We start from the raw sequence: 18,124 nt of genomic DNA, 5'->3' as shown, positions 1-18,124 counted from the left end.
AGTAACTATATTTATGGCGCCATATTTTTCACCAAAAAATAGTCAGCATGTATTTACATTGCAAGTCCCTAAATTACATATGTAATTTTAGTGTATTTACAATGCAAATTCTAAAATTATATATGTAAGTCTCTAAATTACATATGTAATTTTAGTATATTTACAATGTAAGTTCTAAAATTACATATGTAAGTCCCGAAATTAGATATGTAATTTTTTCATAAAAACACATGCTGACGAGATGAGAAATTTGAATTGATTGGCTTCACGATGCAACATGAAACACGTAAAGACGTTCAATGCACATGGTATTGCAATCGTAGCACGAATCTCAAGGGAGATCAATTGAACAAGAAATCGACTGTGATTACTCACAAAATGTGTCGACATAATTATAGCAACACCTAAAAAAATTAAGTAATTATTACTACCTCAGTCCCAAAATAAGTGCAGCCGTGAGAATCCGTGTCGAAGGTTTGATCGTCCGTCTTATTTGAAAAACTAGGTGAAACCCCGCGCATTGCTGCGGGAATTTAGTATGATAACAATAGAAAAAATAACGTGAAAGATAACTAGATAACATCAGATTAAGTAAATTAATGTGGTTTATGATAATTTAAATTTAAATAGTATGTAGAATGGTGATTCAAATGTAAAAAGTAAGGTGGTATGACTTTATGGAAGAAGAAAAGTAGGGAGATAGTTTGGACCGTAGATTAATCATCTAAAGGCTAAAAACAATTGATGTGATATGACTTAATTAGAGAAAAAATAGAAAGATAATTTGTACCATAGATTAATCATTTAAGCACTAAGTAAGTGAGGATGAACTATATAAGTATATAGGATATCATAAAACATAATAAAGATATACGTTGAAACATTATGTGAATTATGTTGGATGATAATTTAACATATTTATATTTGAAATGCTCTTAAATTATAAAAACTATAAAGATATAGTATGTTTGCATGATGTTTAAATGTGATGATTGTTAGTGGATGATGATATGGCATTTTGTTAGTGGATGATGATGTGGCATATTTGCATGTTAAGCTTAAGGAGTTAGTGGGGGATAACTTTATAGTAAGATAGGATTTATGAAAATATTAAAAAAAGTTAGTCACACATAAAGTACTATTTATGTTTTATCATCTACTAACAACAAAAATACTAATCATTGAAACATTTCAAATAAGACGAGCAGTCAAACATTGGATGTGACCAGTGCAAAACTACACTTATTTTAGGACGGATGGAGTAATTCTTTTTCTATCATTTGATTCATTGTTAAATATACTTATATGTATACATATAGTTTTACATATTTCACAAAAGTTTTTGAATAAGACGAACGTTTAAACATGTGCTAAAAAGTCAACGGTATCAAATATTTAAAAACGGAGGGAGTAGTGGAGTACTATACTGGCCAAATATTTGTGTGTTGCAGCTGATTATTCAAATCAAAAATAGCAAAAAAGAATTGTGTCCTTGTTGAACAAATACTACATACTAGTCTGTCCAAAAAAAAAAAACAAACTCTGGACACACATGTGTCCAGATTCGTAGCTAGGATTGGACTTTTTTTTGGAACGGATGGTGTATATACTAGTACCAAGGCCATGTTTGATTCAGTTTAGGATTATTATAATCTGCATTATTATGAGTAAGCTGAAACAAACAAGTAGATTATTATGCTAGATTATTACAATCTATAAGCCAGATTACTATAATCCAATAATCTCCTCTAGAGGAGCTTTTTCCAGATTATTGAGTGGCTAAAAACCCACTACCCTTAGATGCCTCTAATAATCCAGAAAAACAAACAACTCGTAGCTTATTTTATATCAGCTTATTATAATCCAGCTTAGAGTAATCTGATTTAATAATTTAGATTACAATAATCTTAAGCTGAAACAAACAGGGCCTAAATTCAATTGTCGACACCTTTGTTTGGCACAACTCCTAGCAGTCTAGCTCCTAGACATCCATGAATCCAGCTTTAGGGTTCTTCTAGTGATTTCAGTTCAAATTATAGAAAGTTCTTCGTACATCATGGACTCTTTTATCATGAAGTTTTGGATCTCAAACACAGACCGCGATCCAAATTAATTCCCAGAATAAGGGACTCATTTGCAAAGTTCCAGTACGGGACGTCGAGCAGCCGTTACCCGTTGGATAGAGAAGTGGGCGACTAGGATTGACAGGCGAGGGATATTTGCAGAAAGAACCCTGGGTACTTGGCTATCTTTTAATTGTCTTTCTATGAGATGAACCCCATCTCTCAAGTGTCAAGTCTGCGACCGAGTTCTAAAAAAAGAAAAAAAACTGCGAGACCGCAAAGGAAGAACAAAACCCATCAAAACCCTCGTTCGCCGCCGCCGCCGCCGCTCGCCGGCGAAGAACCCCTGAACCCTCCGGTAAGCCCTGGTAGTTGGAAACCGAGTACCTAATCTCATGGCGCTCTTCCTGCGCCGAGGCGCGGCCCTTGCTGCCCGCTCCATCCGCGCAGCCGCCGCATCCTCCGCTTCCACCTCCGTCCACCGCCTACCGTCCGTCGGATCCCTCGCCGGCGCGGGGGAGTTGGCCCCCACGAAGCTGTTCCTCCTGGAGGCCCGGAGAGGCTTCGCGAAGGGGAAGAAATCGAGTAAGATATTCATCCGCTCTCCTCGTGTACTCCCCACTCCCCATTCCTCATTAGATTTTTGTTGAAAAAAAAAAATCTTTCCTGCCTGTCGATTACTACTTGTATTAGATGTAGTTTTATTGAGTTAATAATTTTCAAATTAGGTTAATGCAGTTGACGTGGGATTTGCAACATAGCTTTGTAGGGCTTAAATGAAAGCATTCACTCTGATGAATCACCCACATTTGTTTTGTTGTATGTGATTAGAGGATGATGGTCGAGGCGATACAGTTCAGGATGCTCCTGACATTGGACCGACTGTCAAATCTGCTGCAACTCAGCAGATGGAGGCAGCCGTTGTTGCATTGTCACGGGAGCTTAGTAAATTGCGAACGGGAAGAGCTTCTCCTGGTACCGTATCGTCGTAATCTCAATCTTTACCATGTCATTGTTTCTTCGGATAGTTCTATCTCTTGAACAGAAGATGCGGCGAATTTCTTCTGCAGGTATGCTTGATCACATCATGGTGGAGACTACAGGTGTTAAGGTTGCGTTGAATCGCTTGGCCGTTGTTTCTGTCCTTGATGCACATACCCTATCAGTGATGCCTTATGATCCGAGTGTAAGAGTTTTTCTTGCTTCCTTAATTGTTGCTTTGACAAACCAATAGATTTTGTTGTCACTTCTTTTTTATCCATATTTTATATGTAGAGGATTGTGACTAATTTTCTCAAAATATCATGCTTGGTCGTTGTCATTTTAATCACAAGTTATACAGAAGTCCAATATACTAGCCTTCGTACAAATGTGTTTATTATATGTTTTCTCTCTGGAGGAACAGCGTTACATTGGATCGCTGTTTGTACTTAGGTTTCTGTTGGGGCTTCCTTTGACTTGTTCTAGTATACTCGTGTAGTCAATGAAGTCTATTGAGCATGCGATCATCTCATCTCCATTGGGCATCAATCCAACACCTGATGGCAACAGGATCATAGCAAACATCCCACCGTAAGTGACGCCTATACTGTTTCTAACTATTATTTATTGTGGTTTTCTACTCCACATGTATTGCTGTTGGATTGTTTCTTATCAACCATGCTAGTGATGTTCTGCTGAGTGCTGACCACCTGATAAATCAGCAACTTGGATCTTGTAGACCAGCATGTGAGAATGTAGTTAATTTCCATGGTCATTTTGTACTCGTAGAAATGGTTCAACGATTAATCTGTTGGTTAACTATGGCCCACAAAATTGCTGGACTTAATATTCAGTAGCACTTTTCTTCTGTTTCCAGTATATGATATGCATATTCCTCTACTCTTAAATTTTCTTTCTTTTGCTAATTTGATTTTTGTGCACTCCCAGGTTGACAAAGGAGAATATACAGGTGAGATTCTAAACTTGAACTTCTTTTATATAGCTGAAATGCTGATTATTTTCTGCATCCACAATATAGGCACTGTGTAAGGTCGTCACTAAATCTGCCGAGGATTTCAAACAAAGTATTAGACGAGCGCGCCAAAAGGTAATAAAACGATAACTTGTGGTGGATCTGGATTACTATTATGCTATGTTCAGAATTTTTAGTTGATTAATGTTTTCAAGCCTTTAGTTGGCATTTCTAGGTGTGAGGCATACATTTTGTTAATACAACCACAGATATTTATTTCCATTTGAAATTGACATCTAATAGACAAGTGTGGTGCAACATAATTTTTGGTGTATCATTGTATACCCTCTTCTCTATAGCATTTTGCCATCCATTAAAATGGGAAGTATTACTTTACTTTAACAAGTTTAGATTGAGTAGTCATCTGATCTATTTATCTTATAAAATCGGTTCAACTCTCATTGTAGAGTTCTGAAGATAGAATTTTCTATAGCTTCTGATTGTTGACACCAAATATAGTTTCTTCAACATCCTACATTATGTAGAATAAACACTTATTCTCGGACTATCATATCATAATTGGATTAGGTGCATCCAATGCTTAATGCTGATGGAGTAGATGATGCATTGTACTATATCTGAATTCTGTATTATTCTTTGTTTCTAGGCACTTGATACGATAAAGAAATCTGCGTCTGGTATGCCGAAGGATGATGTAAAACGACTTGAGAAGGAGGTGAGTAACTGAATTTTGGTGTCCTGGAAATAAAGAAGTCCACATGGTAACAAACATGTACCTGTTATGTACCAGGTTGAAGAATTGACCAAGAAGTTCATAAAGTCAGCAGATGATATGTGCAAGGCTAAGGAGAAGGAAATCTCTGGAAACTGAGGACGTTAATCTGGCAGAAGTTTTTTCTTTTCCTTACACAACTTTGATGCCAACGAGTTCACGGGTTGCAATTCTGCAGCAGCCGGGAAGATATATCTTTTTTGTTTGTGCCCGTTCTAACTATGATGTTAGAAATTCGAAACAGTGTGATACCAAGGGCGGCCTGCCCAGCTTGTGACAAAACATTGATTCGGTTGCAAGGCACTCATGAATTCACGAATCGAGAATGAGTTTACCCTAATGTGTGCAACTGCGCATTGATGAGTTTGTTTACCTTAAATCATTAGAATTTCTTCTATCCTTTCTTGGGGTGATCAATCACATTGACAGTGCTTATATGTTCTATATGTCCAATTCTCAGTAGATAAAGTGGTGAGACGCACCGTGAAATTTTGGAAATGATACTGATATTTCAGAGGGAAAGCAACTACAAGCAGTCAGCTAAAACAACTTTAGCCAAGCAAACAACCACCAAAGGCTATACAAACTCCAGGCCCCTGAACCAAAAAGACATCATGGCAAGCCAACCCAAGTACCCAACCCAGCCTTCGAGCTGAAGGCCAGCAGCTGGGCACACCCACTACACTCTTCGCGGTCTCCCACTCCCTCTACGCCCCTACTCTTTACAGGCACGCTCGCTGCGAACTACCAAAGCCTACGGGGAGCAACAAAACACAGGGGCGTCTCACTCCTTCCCTCTCTTGCCGTACACCGCCCTGGTCACCGCCCGGATGCCCCTCACCCACAGCTCCGCCTCCTCCTCGCCGCCCTGGCACACGAAGTGCACCTCCCTCCCCGTCGCCGTCGCCACGCGGAACAGCCCGGGCTCGTACGCGTCGCAGCCCCGCCTCTGCCGGTGCAGCTGGAACGCCGAGCTGCCACCGAGCTCGGCCTCCCGGCACACCACGTTGCGCCGCCCCGACCCGCCCCACCGGAGCACGCCCGCCGCGGCGACCATCCGCAGGGACTTGCCGTGCGGCTTGCCGCGCCCGCACTTGGTGTGCTTCTTGACGTGGGCGCCCCCGAGGACGAGCTGGCGGCCCAGCTCGTCCATGATCACGTCCTCGGCCTTGTTGAACGCCGCGGTGGCCCTCGCCAGGGAGAGCGCCGTCTCGCCGCGCGGGGTCCGGGTGTCGCACCGCGCGCCGTAGGAGATGAGGAGCTCGCACACGGCCGCGTGCCCTTTCCTCGCCGCCAGCATGAGCGGGGTGTAGCCGTCGCCGTCCGGGATGTTGACGTCGCAGCCCGCGCTCGCCAGGTGGCGCACCGCCGCGGTGTCGCCGCGCCGGGACGCGCAGTGGAGCGCGTAGAAGCCCCCCGGCATGCCCTTCTCCAGCGCGAACTCGAGCATGACCTGCTCGAACAGGTCCCTCTTCTTGCTCTGCTGCGCCAGCCCGATGGCCGTCTCGCCGCGCTTGTTGCTCAGCTTCACGTTGGCGCCGGCGAACACGAGCGCGCGGAAGGCGTCGACGTTGCCCTCCTTGGCCGCGGCCATTATCGGGGAGCACCCGTCCACGTCCTGCTCGTCGACGTCCACGTCTGGCTGGGCCAGGAGAACTTCCATCGCGGCGGCGTCACCGCAGCGCGCCGTGAACATCATCGGCGAGAACACGTTCCGGTCGCTCGACCGAGGGATCGTCCCGGACCGAATCACGCCAAGAACGGCGCGCTCGAAGCCGGCCTTCCAGCCCCCGGAACAAGCGACGGAAGCCGCGGACTCGCCGGCCGAGTTCAACAGCGCGACGTCCGCTCCGGCGGACACGAGGATCCTCAGGCAATCCTCGCGCTTGTGGCGCGCGGCGAGTATGGCCGCGACGTCGCCGCCCTCCGCCCTCGCGTTCACGTCGCATCCCTTGCCAATCAGCATCTCCAGGATCTCCGGCTGGCCGAGGCGCGCGGCCATGTGAACAGGCCTGGACCTGGAGCTCCTGGACGTCTTCACGGCCACCTCGTGGTCCACGCCGGACGCCAGCAGCGTCTGCACCGCGCCGGCGCTGCCGCAGAGGACGGCGTGGTGGAGGAGATTCCGGCCGAGATGGGTGGCGCCCGACGAGTACCCGTTCTGGAGGAGCATGCGGAGGATGGCGCCGGTGGACTCGTAGTACTCCACAGCGCACCAGACCGCGTCGTAGGGGTCCGCGAGGCCGGCGCCGACGCGCAGCTCCTCGCCGGTGGCCGTGTCCCATGACCACGCTCCCAGCCTCACCTTGGTGTCCCTCTTTACTCCGGCCTGGACATGAGATCAAAAGATGGTGTTAGTATAGCTCCGGCTGCTGAAGAGCAAGTGCGTGTGCTGCCAGCCCGCCACCAGTGGAGTGGTGCATACCTGAAGTAGCTGACGAACGACGGCGATTTGCCGGCTGACGATCGCGGCGAAGAGTGCCGTGCAGTCGACATTGGCATGCAGAGAAGGCTTCAGAGAGCGCAGGAGCACCCGAGAAGTAGCATTTGGGTCAGCTCCACACTGCGAAAAGATCAGACGATATTAGCTGCAGCAATTTAGTCGTGTACTAATTCAAGCAAGAACGCCGGCACAATTGTACTCTAAACGAATTGCAAATGTGAAACATATGAAGGGAGAAGGGCACAGGTGTACAAGTTAAAGAACCCAGATGCAAATGTAAAACATGTGAATGCCACAGGTGTACCGTGTACGAACTACGAAGTGTAAAAGTAGTATGTTTGAAGGACCCAAGTGCAAATGAAAAACATGTGAAGGGCACAGATGACGAAGTGCAAAAGTAAAATATTTGAAGGACGCAAGTGCAAATGGGAAAAAAATTGAAGGGCACGGATGCAAAAAAATTTGGGTAAGATCCGCCGAAGCGGGTAGCCTTAACCGCAATGTGCTGGAGGAAAGTCCTAAGACTGTTCCCGTCCCTGTCAGGGGAGATGCCAACCGTCTCTCCTTTCTACGAACACGCTAGTTGGGTTACCGCTTCGTCTTATAAATCAGTGCAAACGAGCAAGAATAAGCGAGGTGGGACTAAACCACAACACGGCTATCTGCTTCTCCCTATGGGCCACGGCCCATGTGACTAGGCACACTGGGCTCGACAGCATCTGGACTCTGCAAAACAGTACAACACCACCCGCAACGCTCGCTATCGGGGATCAAATCGTCCTGCACATCTTTAATCGCGCAATCTCATGGAACGAGAACGATGTCTCTACAGATGCATGAAGGCTATGAAGCCATGGAGCAAAGTACACACTTACCTTGATGAGCGAGTCCACCACGTCCACGAAGCCGCGGGCGGCGGCCGACACGAGCGCGTGCACAGCGACGCGAGGGCGGACGAGGTCGGAACCCATGAAGATGACGGCGAGGGCGGCCTGCCCCTGCAGCGCCGCCTCCACGACGGCCTCCTCGCACGCCGGCTGCGACGCCCCGGCGCGCACCAGCAACGCCGCCACCTCCGCGCGCCCCTCCCGCGCCGCGGCCGTCGCCGGGTACCCACGGAACACCTTGCCGTTCACGTCCGCCCCCTTCGCCTGCAGGAGCGATGCACATTTGCGCCAAACATTAGACTGTGCTAAAGAATGTACTTCTGGTTGCTCTAGACACAAGTTTCTGCTTGTAATGATATGAACATAGCCAAAACGATAATGTTAGCACAAGTTGATCAAACAATTTTATCAGATTTTGGACAGTAACTCAGCAAACAAGAACTGATATGCCTAGTACAGTTTCTCCTTTTACCGCATGCTCTCTCTTTCACCTACATTGCTCCACACACCGCGGGATAAGGGGTACCATCAGGATGGACCAACACAGTAGCACAGAACAGGGCACAACAACAGCCATCGGGACTTGGAAACATAGCTGGCCGAGTAACAAATGTCGCTGTTACTACTATGTCTGGTCAGGTCGGTGATGTGGAGACTTGGTAACCAATGGACTGGCTAGCCAGTCTGTGCAAGTCCTGTGGCAATGGCACTGTGCCATGATTCATATAGCAAGAGACAGAAGGGGCCTCCTACTGGAAGAAGGAATCTGGTCAAAATTCTGCAGGGTGATGCTATCCATCGATATATGAAATCTTGATGTGTGGTTTCACCGCAATGTCAGCTCAGCCTCGCTGAATACAGTAGTTGGCCACAGCTAACTGAAAATTATCTAAACTGGAACCATTTATCTCTTTCAACATCATATATAAGAATATTTAACTACCCATCCTTGAACATTTGCTCTTAGAGAAAATGAAGTTCACGGAAAGACAAATGGAGCAAGAAATGAACAATGCAGGCTCAGAAATAAAAGATGCTAGTCCTTTGGTCCTTGCTACTCCTACATTCTGATTCTGATGATCCCACCATCAGGACACATCATACAAATTGTAAACTCCTGCTTAACCAACCCTTGGCATTTTATCAAGATCCATCGGACAACAAGACGAGACGCATTCAATTCCACATCCAGGATTCTCATCACACAATAAATTCGTCGTACCACCACGAGTACAGTGCTGTGCATGCTGCTATTTACCACTCTGAAAACTCTGAACCGAGGTGATGTTCTCAAACAGCACTTACGTGGCACACTGGCATCCCCATGCCACCATCAATATTCCACCGGGGGCCATCAGGCCATGAGCACACGCGGGGCTGAGCAGCTGCCGGCATACGCAGATGCCCGATCGGCGAAGCCCCCACGGGCCGTACGCGAGAGGCGCTGTGCGTTGCATGGGCGCCAGGTGCGTGCAGCAGCAAGGGAGGGTACAGCTGGCCGCGCGGCCGGCCGGTGGCAGGGGAAGCAGATGGCTACAGGGCAAAGAAGAACACGACACCGTCCACACATACGGGGTGCGCGAGGAGAGCGAGCGAAGGAGCAGCCATCCATCCGTACCCGCGTCGGCCCAGCCGATCGATCAGGCGCCGGTGTGGGGGCACACATCGATGCGTCGCACCTGGGCGGCGACGTGCGCGTTGCTGTCAGTTAATAGGGAGGTCCTTGGCGCTGCCTGCCGTGGAGGAGGCCGCGGCCAGATCGGGGCTATACTTCGGTGAGGAGTTGGGTTTTTCATTTCTAAGGCGTGATCAAATACAGCTGGTGCGGCTTGGACGTATTGGAAGCGGCGGACATCGGATCCGGTTACTTGGCTGTGTACCCAGGTGCAGAACATGTGAACTCACTGATGATGTTGCGCATGGCCAGAGCCCGGGAGACATGACATGAGCTGAGCTGCCGAGCGACGCTGGCCTTTGGATGGCCACCTGACCTCGGACTCTCGGAGTCAGTTCAGTCTATGGACTGTGGGTAGACAGGGAGATATTCCAGTGTAGAGGATGGAAGACCCCGGCGCAAAATGCAGAAAAGAGGATGGAAGACCCCGCAAAATGCAGAACAAAGAGTGCATTGAGAGGTGATTATTGATGAGCAGTTCATGGCTGATTCCACAGTCTGTGGCCTGTGGGAGTCAGGGTGACGTTCCAAGAAGAAGAGGCGGCCCCGCAAAATGAAGATCAGAGAGTGCATGGAGCAATGATTAGTGATGGACAGCTAGCATGACATGCATACATGCATTTCATGCTCACCAAACGGGTTCTTCAATCCTTTTTTCCTCTGTGAAAAAAAAAAAAGATCCTCCACATTTTCACCTCCTATGCGTTTTGGGATAAAAGCCACGGCTATGGTGGCTGCCGTCCTTGGCAATGGCATTTATTGATCTTTTGCAGAGGCCATGGAACGCGCCGGTACAGTCGTACAGAGGCCCTCATGGCCGTGGCCCGTGCGAGCTCATCTGCCTGCAAGGCAAAAAAAAAACAAGAAGAAGAAGTACACGCATGGCCGTGCCCGGCTGCTCCCCTACGCCCCGTCGCAGCGCAAACCACTCCCCTAGTCCCCTGCCACTCCCATTCAATTCAATGCTGCCCCATGACATCGGCGGATCACCCGGTCCGCGCACCACACCTCTCCACTCGTCAGCCATCATCCACCAACACACTACTTCTCCGATGGTCAGAGAGTACCCCTAGCCGTCCGATCGCGGTGACGCGATCAGGATCACAAGAGTGACGGGCATGTGGGACCCCGAGGGGGTTGAATGAGTCGTGAGTGTGATTAGGGTGACAGGGCCCAATGCAAAGTACCATAGGATCCAGCACCAAAGCGTAACTACACTCTCAAGATTACCGGGAGTAAGTACTCCTGCATCAACAGGAGAGATCAAACGAGGGGAGACCGGAACAGCAGAGCCAAGCAGATCACGTGATCCCACCCCCGACCAAGCTCACGAGGGGAATATATTGGTTTCTACCAAAGCGTTGAGCTGGTACTTAAGTACTTAAGCCCGGTACACTATGGAGGAGTACTTAACACCAGTGCCCTCTGATGCTTACACAGATTCATTACATTATCAATTTTGCTAAAGGAATGATTCATTATATTACCAGCAGCAGTAAACAAAGAGGCTTTGGTCAGGTAAAGTCAAACCCATCTACCCGTCCCCCAAGCACCAGTCCTCTCGAGCTAAAAACACTCTCACTCACGCAGTGTATATAATTAGGCTTACCTTCTAGTCGCAGCATGCATGATGCTGGAAGCAGCAGGGAGAAGTTACTGGAAATCAGAATCTTTAGCAGGGTACTTGCGCACAGTATCGTATCCTTGCTTATAGGAAATGCGTTTGATGGTACATTTGCTTATAGGAAATGCTTGGAAACCACATTCGCCAATAGGAAATGCGCGCACAGCATCGTATCCTTGCTTATAGGAAATGCATTTTGATGGTACATTTGCTTATAGGAAATGCTTCGAAACCACATTTGCTAATAGGAAATGCTTTTGATGGTACTGGTACTAAAATACAGGCATACTATACCGTATGTATGCGTGTACACCTTGATCAATGCGTACACGTATTTCTAGACAATAAAGAGTGCCCAGGAAGCTTCCCTGCCTATTTGCTTGTCCCAATTCCAGATTTTTATCATCGGTATATAGAACAAATATGTCCGTACGCATTAAAAACGAACTGCAAATCTGCAATGCAAAGCATGGTCCCATTGCAGATTTGCAGCCATGCGGGGCTGGTACTTGGTAACTTACCTTCTAGAAACTAATAGTAGTATAACTGTAAAAATACAAGTTCATAAAAATATTTTGCTAATGCCTATAAAAAAAAACTTTGCTAAAGAAGCACATAATTCGGTCTAAAACTTTGGAAAATATCTCATGATGAGTAACTTTTTCCGTTATGGTTTCCCACCAAAAAAATGAAAAGAAGTTCCAATATCATAGAGAGCGACAATAAAAGTTAGCGAAGTTTGGAAGTATACTTATTTTTTCTTTCCAACAAGTCCTACTTCTACTCATAATTTGGGCTTATTAAAAATGGCGATAAAACTTTTTAAAAAAGGATGATATTTGTCTAGCGCGTGCATTTATACAGTACATTAAAATCATCATGGGCACATAGAAAAACAATACTACTACCTGAGCAACCATGAAAAAAAAAAAGAGATCATTAGACTGAACAGTGGGCAACTTTTATCTAGCACCTATTGGGTGTGGAGATGGCACTTGGCAGTGCCCGCTAAGCCCATTTGAAATGTCGTCCAAGGTTTCCACCAACTCGAATGCTTCAGGAGAAATGAAACTAGTGTTCAGTGAATTTCGAGAAGCATGAGTGTTCAGTGCTTCCTTCCGAGAACTAAATTGATGGTAAATGTGCTCGAGCTCTGCAAATTTTATGCCATTTCGCCACCGACACCAGACGCTAATTTTATGGGGGGAATGCGACGTATTCAGTTCGAATGCACAAAAACGAGAATGGCTAAGCATTCAAACCGCACCAAACGAGAGCATTCAACATGCGACGAACAGAGCATAGTAATGCGGCGAAGTTGTAGAACAGAGCAGGAAACAGGGGAGGGCACTCACAAGCAGCGCACGGACGAGCGCGGCGTCCCCGTTGCCGGCGGCGAGGAAGAGCGGCGACACGTCGGCGCGGATCTCCTCGTGCGCCGCCCGCAGCTCGGCGGCGGCGCCGTCCCGCAGCGCGGCCTCCGCCACCCGCCGCGCCTTGAGCCACACCACCCCGGCGTAGTTCACGTCCGCGCGGCCGGACGCGAGCAGCTCCCCGGCCTCCCTCGCGTCCCCGCGCGCCACCGCCTCCACCAGCCGCTGCGACGCGGCCTCCGCCTCCGCCTCGTCCCGCAGCTGCCGGTGGTGGTCCTCCGCCACCGGCCACACCTGCCGCCCGCCGGCGATCGCCGCCGCCGGCCGCAGCAGCACTGCCATCCCTAGGAGAGCTTCTCGAAGGGCAACAACCTCTCCTCCTCCTCCACTCTCTCTCCCCCCTATTCGCTCCGCGATCTCCCTGTGCGGCTGCGACTCTGAGCTTTTTCCTTGGGAAACTTGAAGCGGCAGGGCGCGACGGGACGGAGCAATATATAGGTGGGGACTCGGTCGCTCTCGGCGAGCAACAACAACAGGAAGCCGGCACGGTAGAGTTACCGCGTGGGTGAAACTGAAAGGTGCAAATACGGGGGCCCACCTGTAAGCGGGGATGTGCTGCTGCTCCGGTGGGGTAAGAGCAAGTTCAATAGTATAGCCAACTACTATCTTCAATTCAACTATAGCCAGTCTTATAGCCTGCTATTGTACCTGCTCTAAAAGGGGGTGCGTGCATACGTGGAGGGGTGCGTGGGCCCCTCCCCTAGTATGGTGGGCCGGGCGTGATGGCGTTGGCGTGATATCCATCACTCTCTCCTCACCTCACGGCTCGGCGCCTCCCCGGCTCAGCGGCTCTCGGTTGAATCCACCACGCGCGCCGGGCGCCGCGACCACACCACTCGCACACGGCCTAGCAAATCGCGGCGCGGCGCGGCGCAACCACGCGAAAACGTGAGGCGGCGGGCGGGCCGCCCGCCCGCTCCGCACCGCGCGCGGCGCACGAGCGATTCGCGTCGCGGGGACGAGGAGATGCAGTACATTACTATACGTGGCTTGGCGGTCGCGGTCGACGTGGCGCCCGATAAAAAAAGCCGGTGCCGGCGCTGCCGCCGGCGCAAGGCTAGGGGAAGGGGCCTCACAATATTGTCTGTCGATCGCTCTTTCCCCGCACTCCGCGCTGCTTTGCTCCCGCTGGCGTGGCGCGGGTGCCGCCGCCTTCGCTGGGATTTCAGAAAAGAAAACAAACACACTTGTCGCCACAAAAGCTGCCGCGTGTCTGTCCTCCTCCCGTCACGCCGGTTTTACAGTTTTACAATGTATACTCCCTCCGCCCCATAATACTCCCTCATTCCCTAAATGTTTGACACCGTTGACTTTTCTAAATATGTTTGACTATTCGTTTTATTCAAAAAATTTTGTGAAATATGTAAAACTATATGTATATCTAAAAGTATATTTAATAATGAATCAAATGATAGAAAAAGAATTAATAATTACTTAAATTTTTTGAATAAAACGAATGGTCAAACATGTTTAAAAAAGTCAACGGCGTCAAACATTTAGGGATGGAGGGAGTATAGGGGATTTTGACTTTTTTTCTTGCACTTTTTGACCATTCGTTTTATTCAAAAAATTTTGGAATTATTATTTATTTTATTTGTGACTTACTTTATTATCCAAAGTACTTTAAACATAACTTTTCGTTTTTTATATTTGCACACATTTTTTTAATAAGACGAGTAGTCAAACAATGCAAGCAAAAAGTCAAAATCCCTTTATATTATAGGACGGAGAGAGTATAATAGTAGGCTATAAACAGGCTAAATGCTGAGATGGAGGAGAGAGAAAAAGAAGCAGGCTATAAAATTACAGTCGGCTTGAACACAATAACCAATAAACTCTGAGAGTGACAAGTGGACCTTGTATTAGTTGTAAAGGGCTACTATTATTTGGATAAGCTAAGAGAAAACTATAAAGAACCTTATAACCAGTAGGTCGGCTGTATTATTAGACTTGCTCTACTACGCTCGGGTAAAAACTACTCCCTAGTAGATATACATACGGACAGTTACACAGTCGTACTACTAGTAGCACCCACTCATTCACTCGTCTCGCTCACCTTTTACCCCACCTATACTACCAGTAGTACCAGCACGTATTTCTCGCTCGTTTACCCCGGCCACTACAGGCTCTCTGGAGCCCGGCTGATTTACCACCCAGATCGATCTCTGGAGAGCCTGGAGCGTAGTATGGGTTTCGCCTGCCGATGCGTCAGATTGATCGCTACCAGAGCCGATCCCGTATGAGTGAATGCAGGCTGCTGCTGCTGCTCTACGTGCTTTCCCGTGGCTGTAACGCGGGCCGGGGGAGTACTACGTGCTTTCCCGTGGCTGTAACGCGGGCCGGGGGAGTACTACGTGCCGGAGCCGCGGTCGCCCTCTGTTTTTTGCAATCCCTACCACCGGGCTGCCTGCCCTGCCCTGCTGCGCTATCTGCATCCGGCCTGGCCGTGCAGGTGGTCCATCCAGAGTCCAGGAGATCGATCGAGGGAGCGAGAAGGAGTCAAGCCGGTGCCGAGGAAGCTAGGAACGGGTCGCCTCTGCGCCCCTGCGGCAGCGGATGGAGTTGGCAGGAGAAAGGATATGGTGATGTTGTCGTAGCGGCGGTACGTGTAAGTATGTACGTACTCCCACATCTCGTGATCATGCCTGCGTTCGCTGCTCCCCTCTCTGGTTGCTCCTTTGGCTGTTTTCTCCATGGAGACAGTTTGCTTTAGTTGGTGTTCTGGTCTAATGAAGATAAACTTCATGTTAGGACATGAAAAAAAATAAGAAAGTCATTTACACATGATTAACTAAGTTTTAAAATAACTTTTATATTTGAAAGTTTTCACAAAACACACCGTTTACTAGTTTTAAAAAAGTATACTAACAGAAACAGAGATAAAATACATATCTTAATTAAAAAAACCACTTTACTCTCTCTCGTCGTGTACTCCTGCTGACATTTTTCTTTCTTCTTCGGTCTCTTTGTTCTTGACAGTTGACACCAACTTCGTTTGCTACTCTGAATTTAGAGCGTTTTGCTCATCAGCAAAGTTGAAATAATGCACACCAACACGGTGCCTGCATTTCTCAGGTGGAAGTGTAACCCGGGCCGGTTAATTACAGGTCGAGTAGTAAAATGGCACCCAGTTGCCATGTGTGCTGATCTAGCTATACATTACTCCTACGTGTCTGGCTCTACGTACGTACAGCTAGGCCATTTTGCCTTTGTCGTTTCCGATGGGAAACTACACGACCTACTTGCAGTTGTCAACTTGTCAAGTACTCCATACACGCACTTGCCGGTGTTCGACGGCATGGCGACGGCAAGGGTGTATCGAGGCGCCCCAAAAAAACAAGCCTCGGAGAGCTCGCCCTTTGCCCGATCGAACCAAATACTTGTATAGCTGCATTTTATACTGTACTGATCTCTATTATACTCGTGCATTGATGCGTAGTAAGCTGGAGTGTTAATGTAGCATCAAGTGCCGGCCACTTGTTTAGTAGGAGTAACTAAATTAGTACTCCGTAGTACTCTACGTGGTTAGAGATCACAATCTGAGGAGGAACGTGCATGCAAATAGTGTGAGAGCTAGGAGACAAGCGCTGGCTGCGCCGTACCGGTAACCCATCTGGTCGATCCGTGCATGGCGCAACTTCTTTCTTTCTTTTTTTTTTTTTTACCCTTTCGCTTTCTCTCTGCTTCTTTTCCGGTGAAGATTTTCTCGGCCTCTCTTCCTGACCAAGATCAACAACACATACAAGTGTGCTATACCAACGAGAGGAAAAAGAAAAGAGGAAACGAAAAGAAAAGGGGAAAAAAATAAAGGGAGAAAGGCTGTCGAGTGTCTAGGCAATTCATCACGTATTTCGATCTGGTTGGTTGCTCTGTTTCCTTGGTTTTGTGTGAAATGGAAGAGATGATAGGTCGCCACTCAGCAATGCACACACACTATGGTAGTACTAGTAACTGTCGAGTACGGAGAGTCAGTAGAAAGTGAAAAAAGGAGTGCAGATTATGTGATGGAACAGAAGGGTGATTTTGTGCAGGTTTTTTTGCAGCGTGGCAGAAACTGGCACGAGTCAACTCTTGCTAGGGGAAGGATCATAATCGTCTGCTTGCTTGTGTCCGGAGTCACGCAGCATTCAACGATCGATTACTGGGTCTCCAATTGGAAGGCCGTGATTTACGAGAATTGTTCAAGTGCTTGCACGGATAAATAAAAATAGTATTAACAATGTAGTGATGAATGGTTAGAGCAAAAAAGAAATGCATAATAGGTGCGGCCAATGCATGGATTGCGTGCTTTAGCTACTCAAATTTTTCTGTTAAGTCAAGTGGTATTCATGTGTATTAGGCCAAAATCCTTAGCTAGCTAGCTCATGGGTGGATCGAATCATCATGAGCATGACTGCATCCATGCATGTTGACATGTTGCAGCGGCTATCAGGTAGCATTTACAGTTTGTTAATCTGCCACGACCGCATAGTTGCATTAGGTGCACGATCGATAGATACGGTCCGAATCTTCGAGGAAGCAACGTTGAAAGGGCAGGCTTAAGGCTGACTGAGAAATCGGTCCAATGGTTGGGAAAATCCAGTGTTTTAAGCTGCAGGTACTTGGCGTATCGTTATTATTTATTTATTGGATCCTTTCCAGCCAAGCATACCAAATGCTAGCATGACTATACTTTTCTTTCTTCTCCATTTTTTTAATAAAAAAACATCATACCCTAACAATCTCACATTTTCTTTCAAGATACCTTGTACTACTGTTGTATGAAATACATGGAGTATGGTTTTTCAACTGGATGAAAATATTGGCAGCGCATATATATTGGATTGCAAGCAGGCAGGATTGATAGGACTACACGTGCGACCAAGAGATGCATATGCACATTTCAGCGCACTGTCTAGACAGGAGCAAGAGGGGATAACAGTGAGAAACCTGTACAAGGAGTCGAGGATGCTTCAGTCCAAAAACAACCAAACCATGCATATACCAACAAATTGCTCGCAGATACATATAACAAGAACTGCTAGTCCTCGAGCACATACCCAATTATTATGTGTGCAACAAACAGTTCAAAGGCCTTATCTCCTTGTCATTGGCAAGATGGCTAGGTAGCTACTACTCTCTAGGTAATAGAGCATCGATCCTAGCTGCCGTTTTCTAGGGTTTTAGCTGGGGTGTTGTGCATTTTTTGGGAGGCTACATTACTTGTAGCCATGTGCCACAAGGAGCTTCGGGCTGAGGATATTCATGCACAT

The 18,124-nt window shown here is 47.5% G+C and overlaps 2 protein-coding genes and 1 non-coding gene across 3 annotated transcripts; 1 reads left to right on the top strand and 2 right to left on the bottom strand.

Annotated features, from left to right (window-relative positions):
• Positions 1 to 2,304: 2,304 nt before the first annotated feature.
• On the top strand, positions 2,305 to 5,150 carry LOC127770633 (uncharacterized). Its single transcript, XM_052296425.1, has 8 exons — positions 2,305 to 2,648; positions 2,895 to 3,038; positions 3,134 to 3,249; positions 3,544 to 3,635; positions 3,993 to 4,014; positions 4,084 to 4,152; positions 4,685 to 4,753; positions 4,829 to 5,150. Exons 1-8 carry the CDS (start codon positions 2,459 to 2,461, stop codon positions 4,907 to 4,909), a joined length of 783 nt encoding a protein of 260 aa, XP_052152385.1. The 5' UTR covers positions 2,305 to 2,458; the 3' UTR covers positions 4,910 to 5,150.
• A 195-nt stretch (positions 5,151 to 5,345) lies between these two features.
• On the bottom strand, positions 5,346 to 13,262 carry LOC127770632 (uncharacterized). Its single transcript, XM_052296424.1, has 4 exons — positions 12,795 to 13,262; positions 8,129 to 8,404; positions 7,236 to 7,373; positions 5,346 to 7,139 (listed from the first exon to the last, which is right to left on the bottom strand). Exons 1-4 carry the CDS (start codon positions 13,152 to 13,154, stop codon positions 5,595 to 5,597), a joined length of 2,319 nt encoding a protein of 772 aa, XP_052152384.1. The 5' UTR covers positions 13,155 to 13,262; the 3' UTR covers positions 5,346 to 5,594.
• Positions 7,708 to 7,831, bottom strand: LOC127772370 (U6atac minor spliceosomal RNA). Its single transcript, XR_008017362.1, has one exon. It is a non-coding gene; the product is annotated as a U6atac minor spliceosomal RNA (small nuclear RNA).
• Positions 13,263 to 18,124: the final 4,862 nt, after the last annotated feature.

The sequence above is a fragment of the Oryza glaberrima genome, chromosome 4 (assembly GCF_000147395.1).
Source record: "Oryza glaberrima chromosome 4, OglaRS2, whole genome shotgun sequence".
Lineage (NCBI taxonomy): Eukaryota > Viridiplantae > Streptophyta > Magnoliopsida > Poales > Poaceae > Oryza > Oryza glaberrima.
Note: the sequence above shows the minus strand (reverse complement) of the source record. Positions and strands in the feature narration are given on the sequence as shown.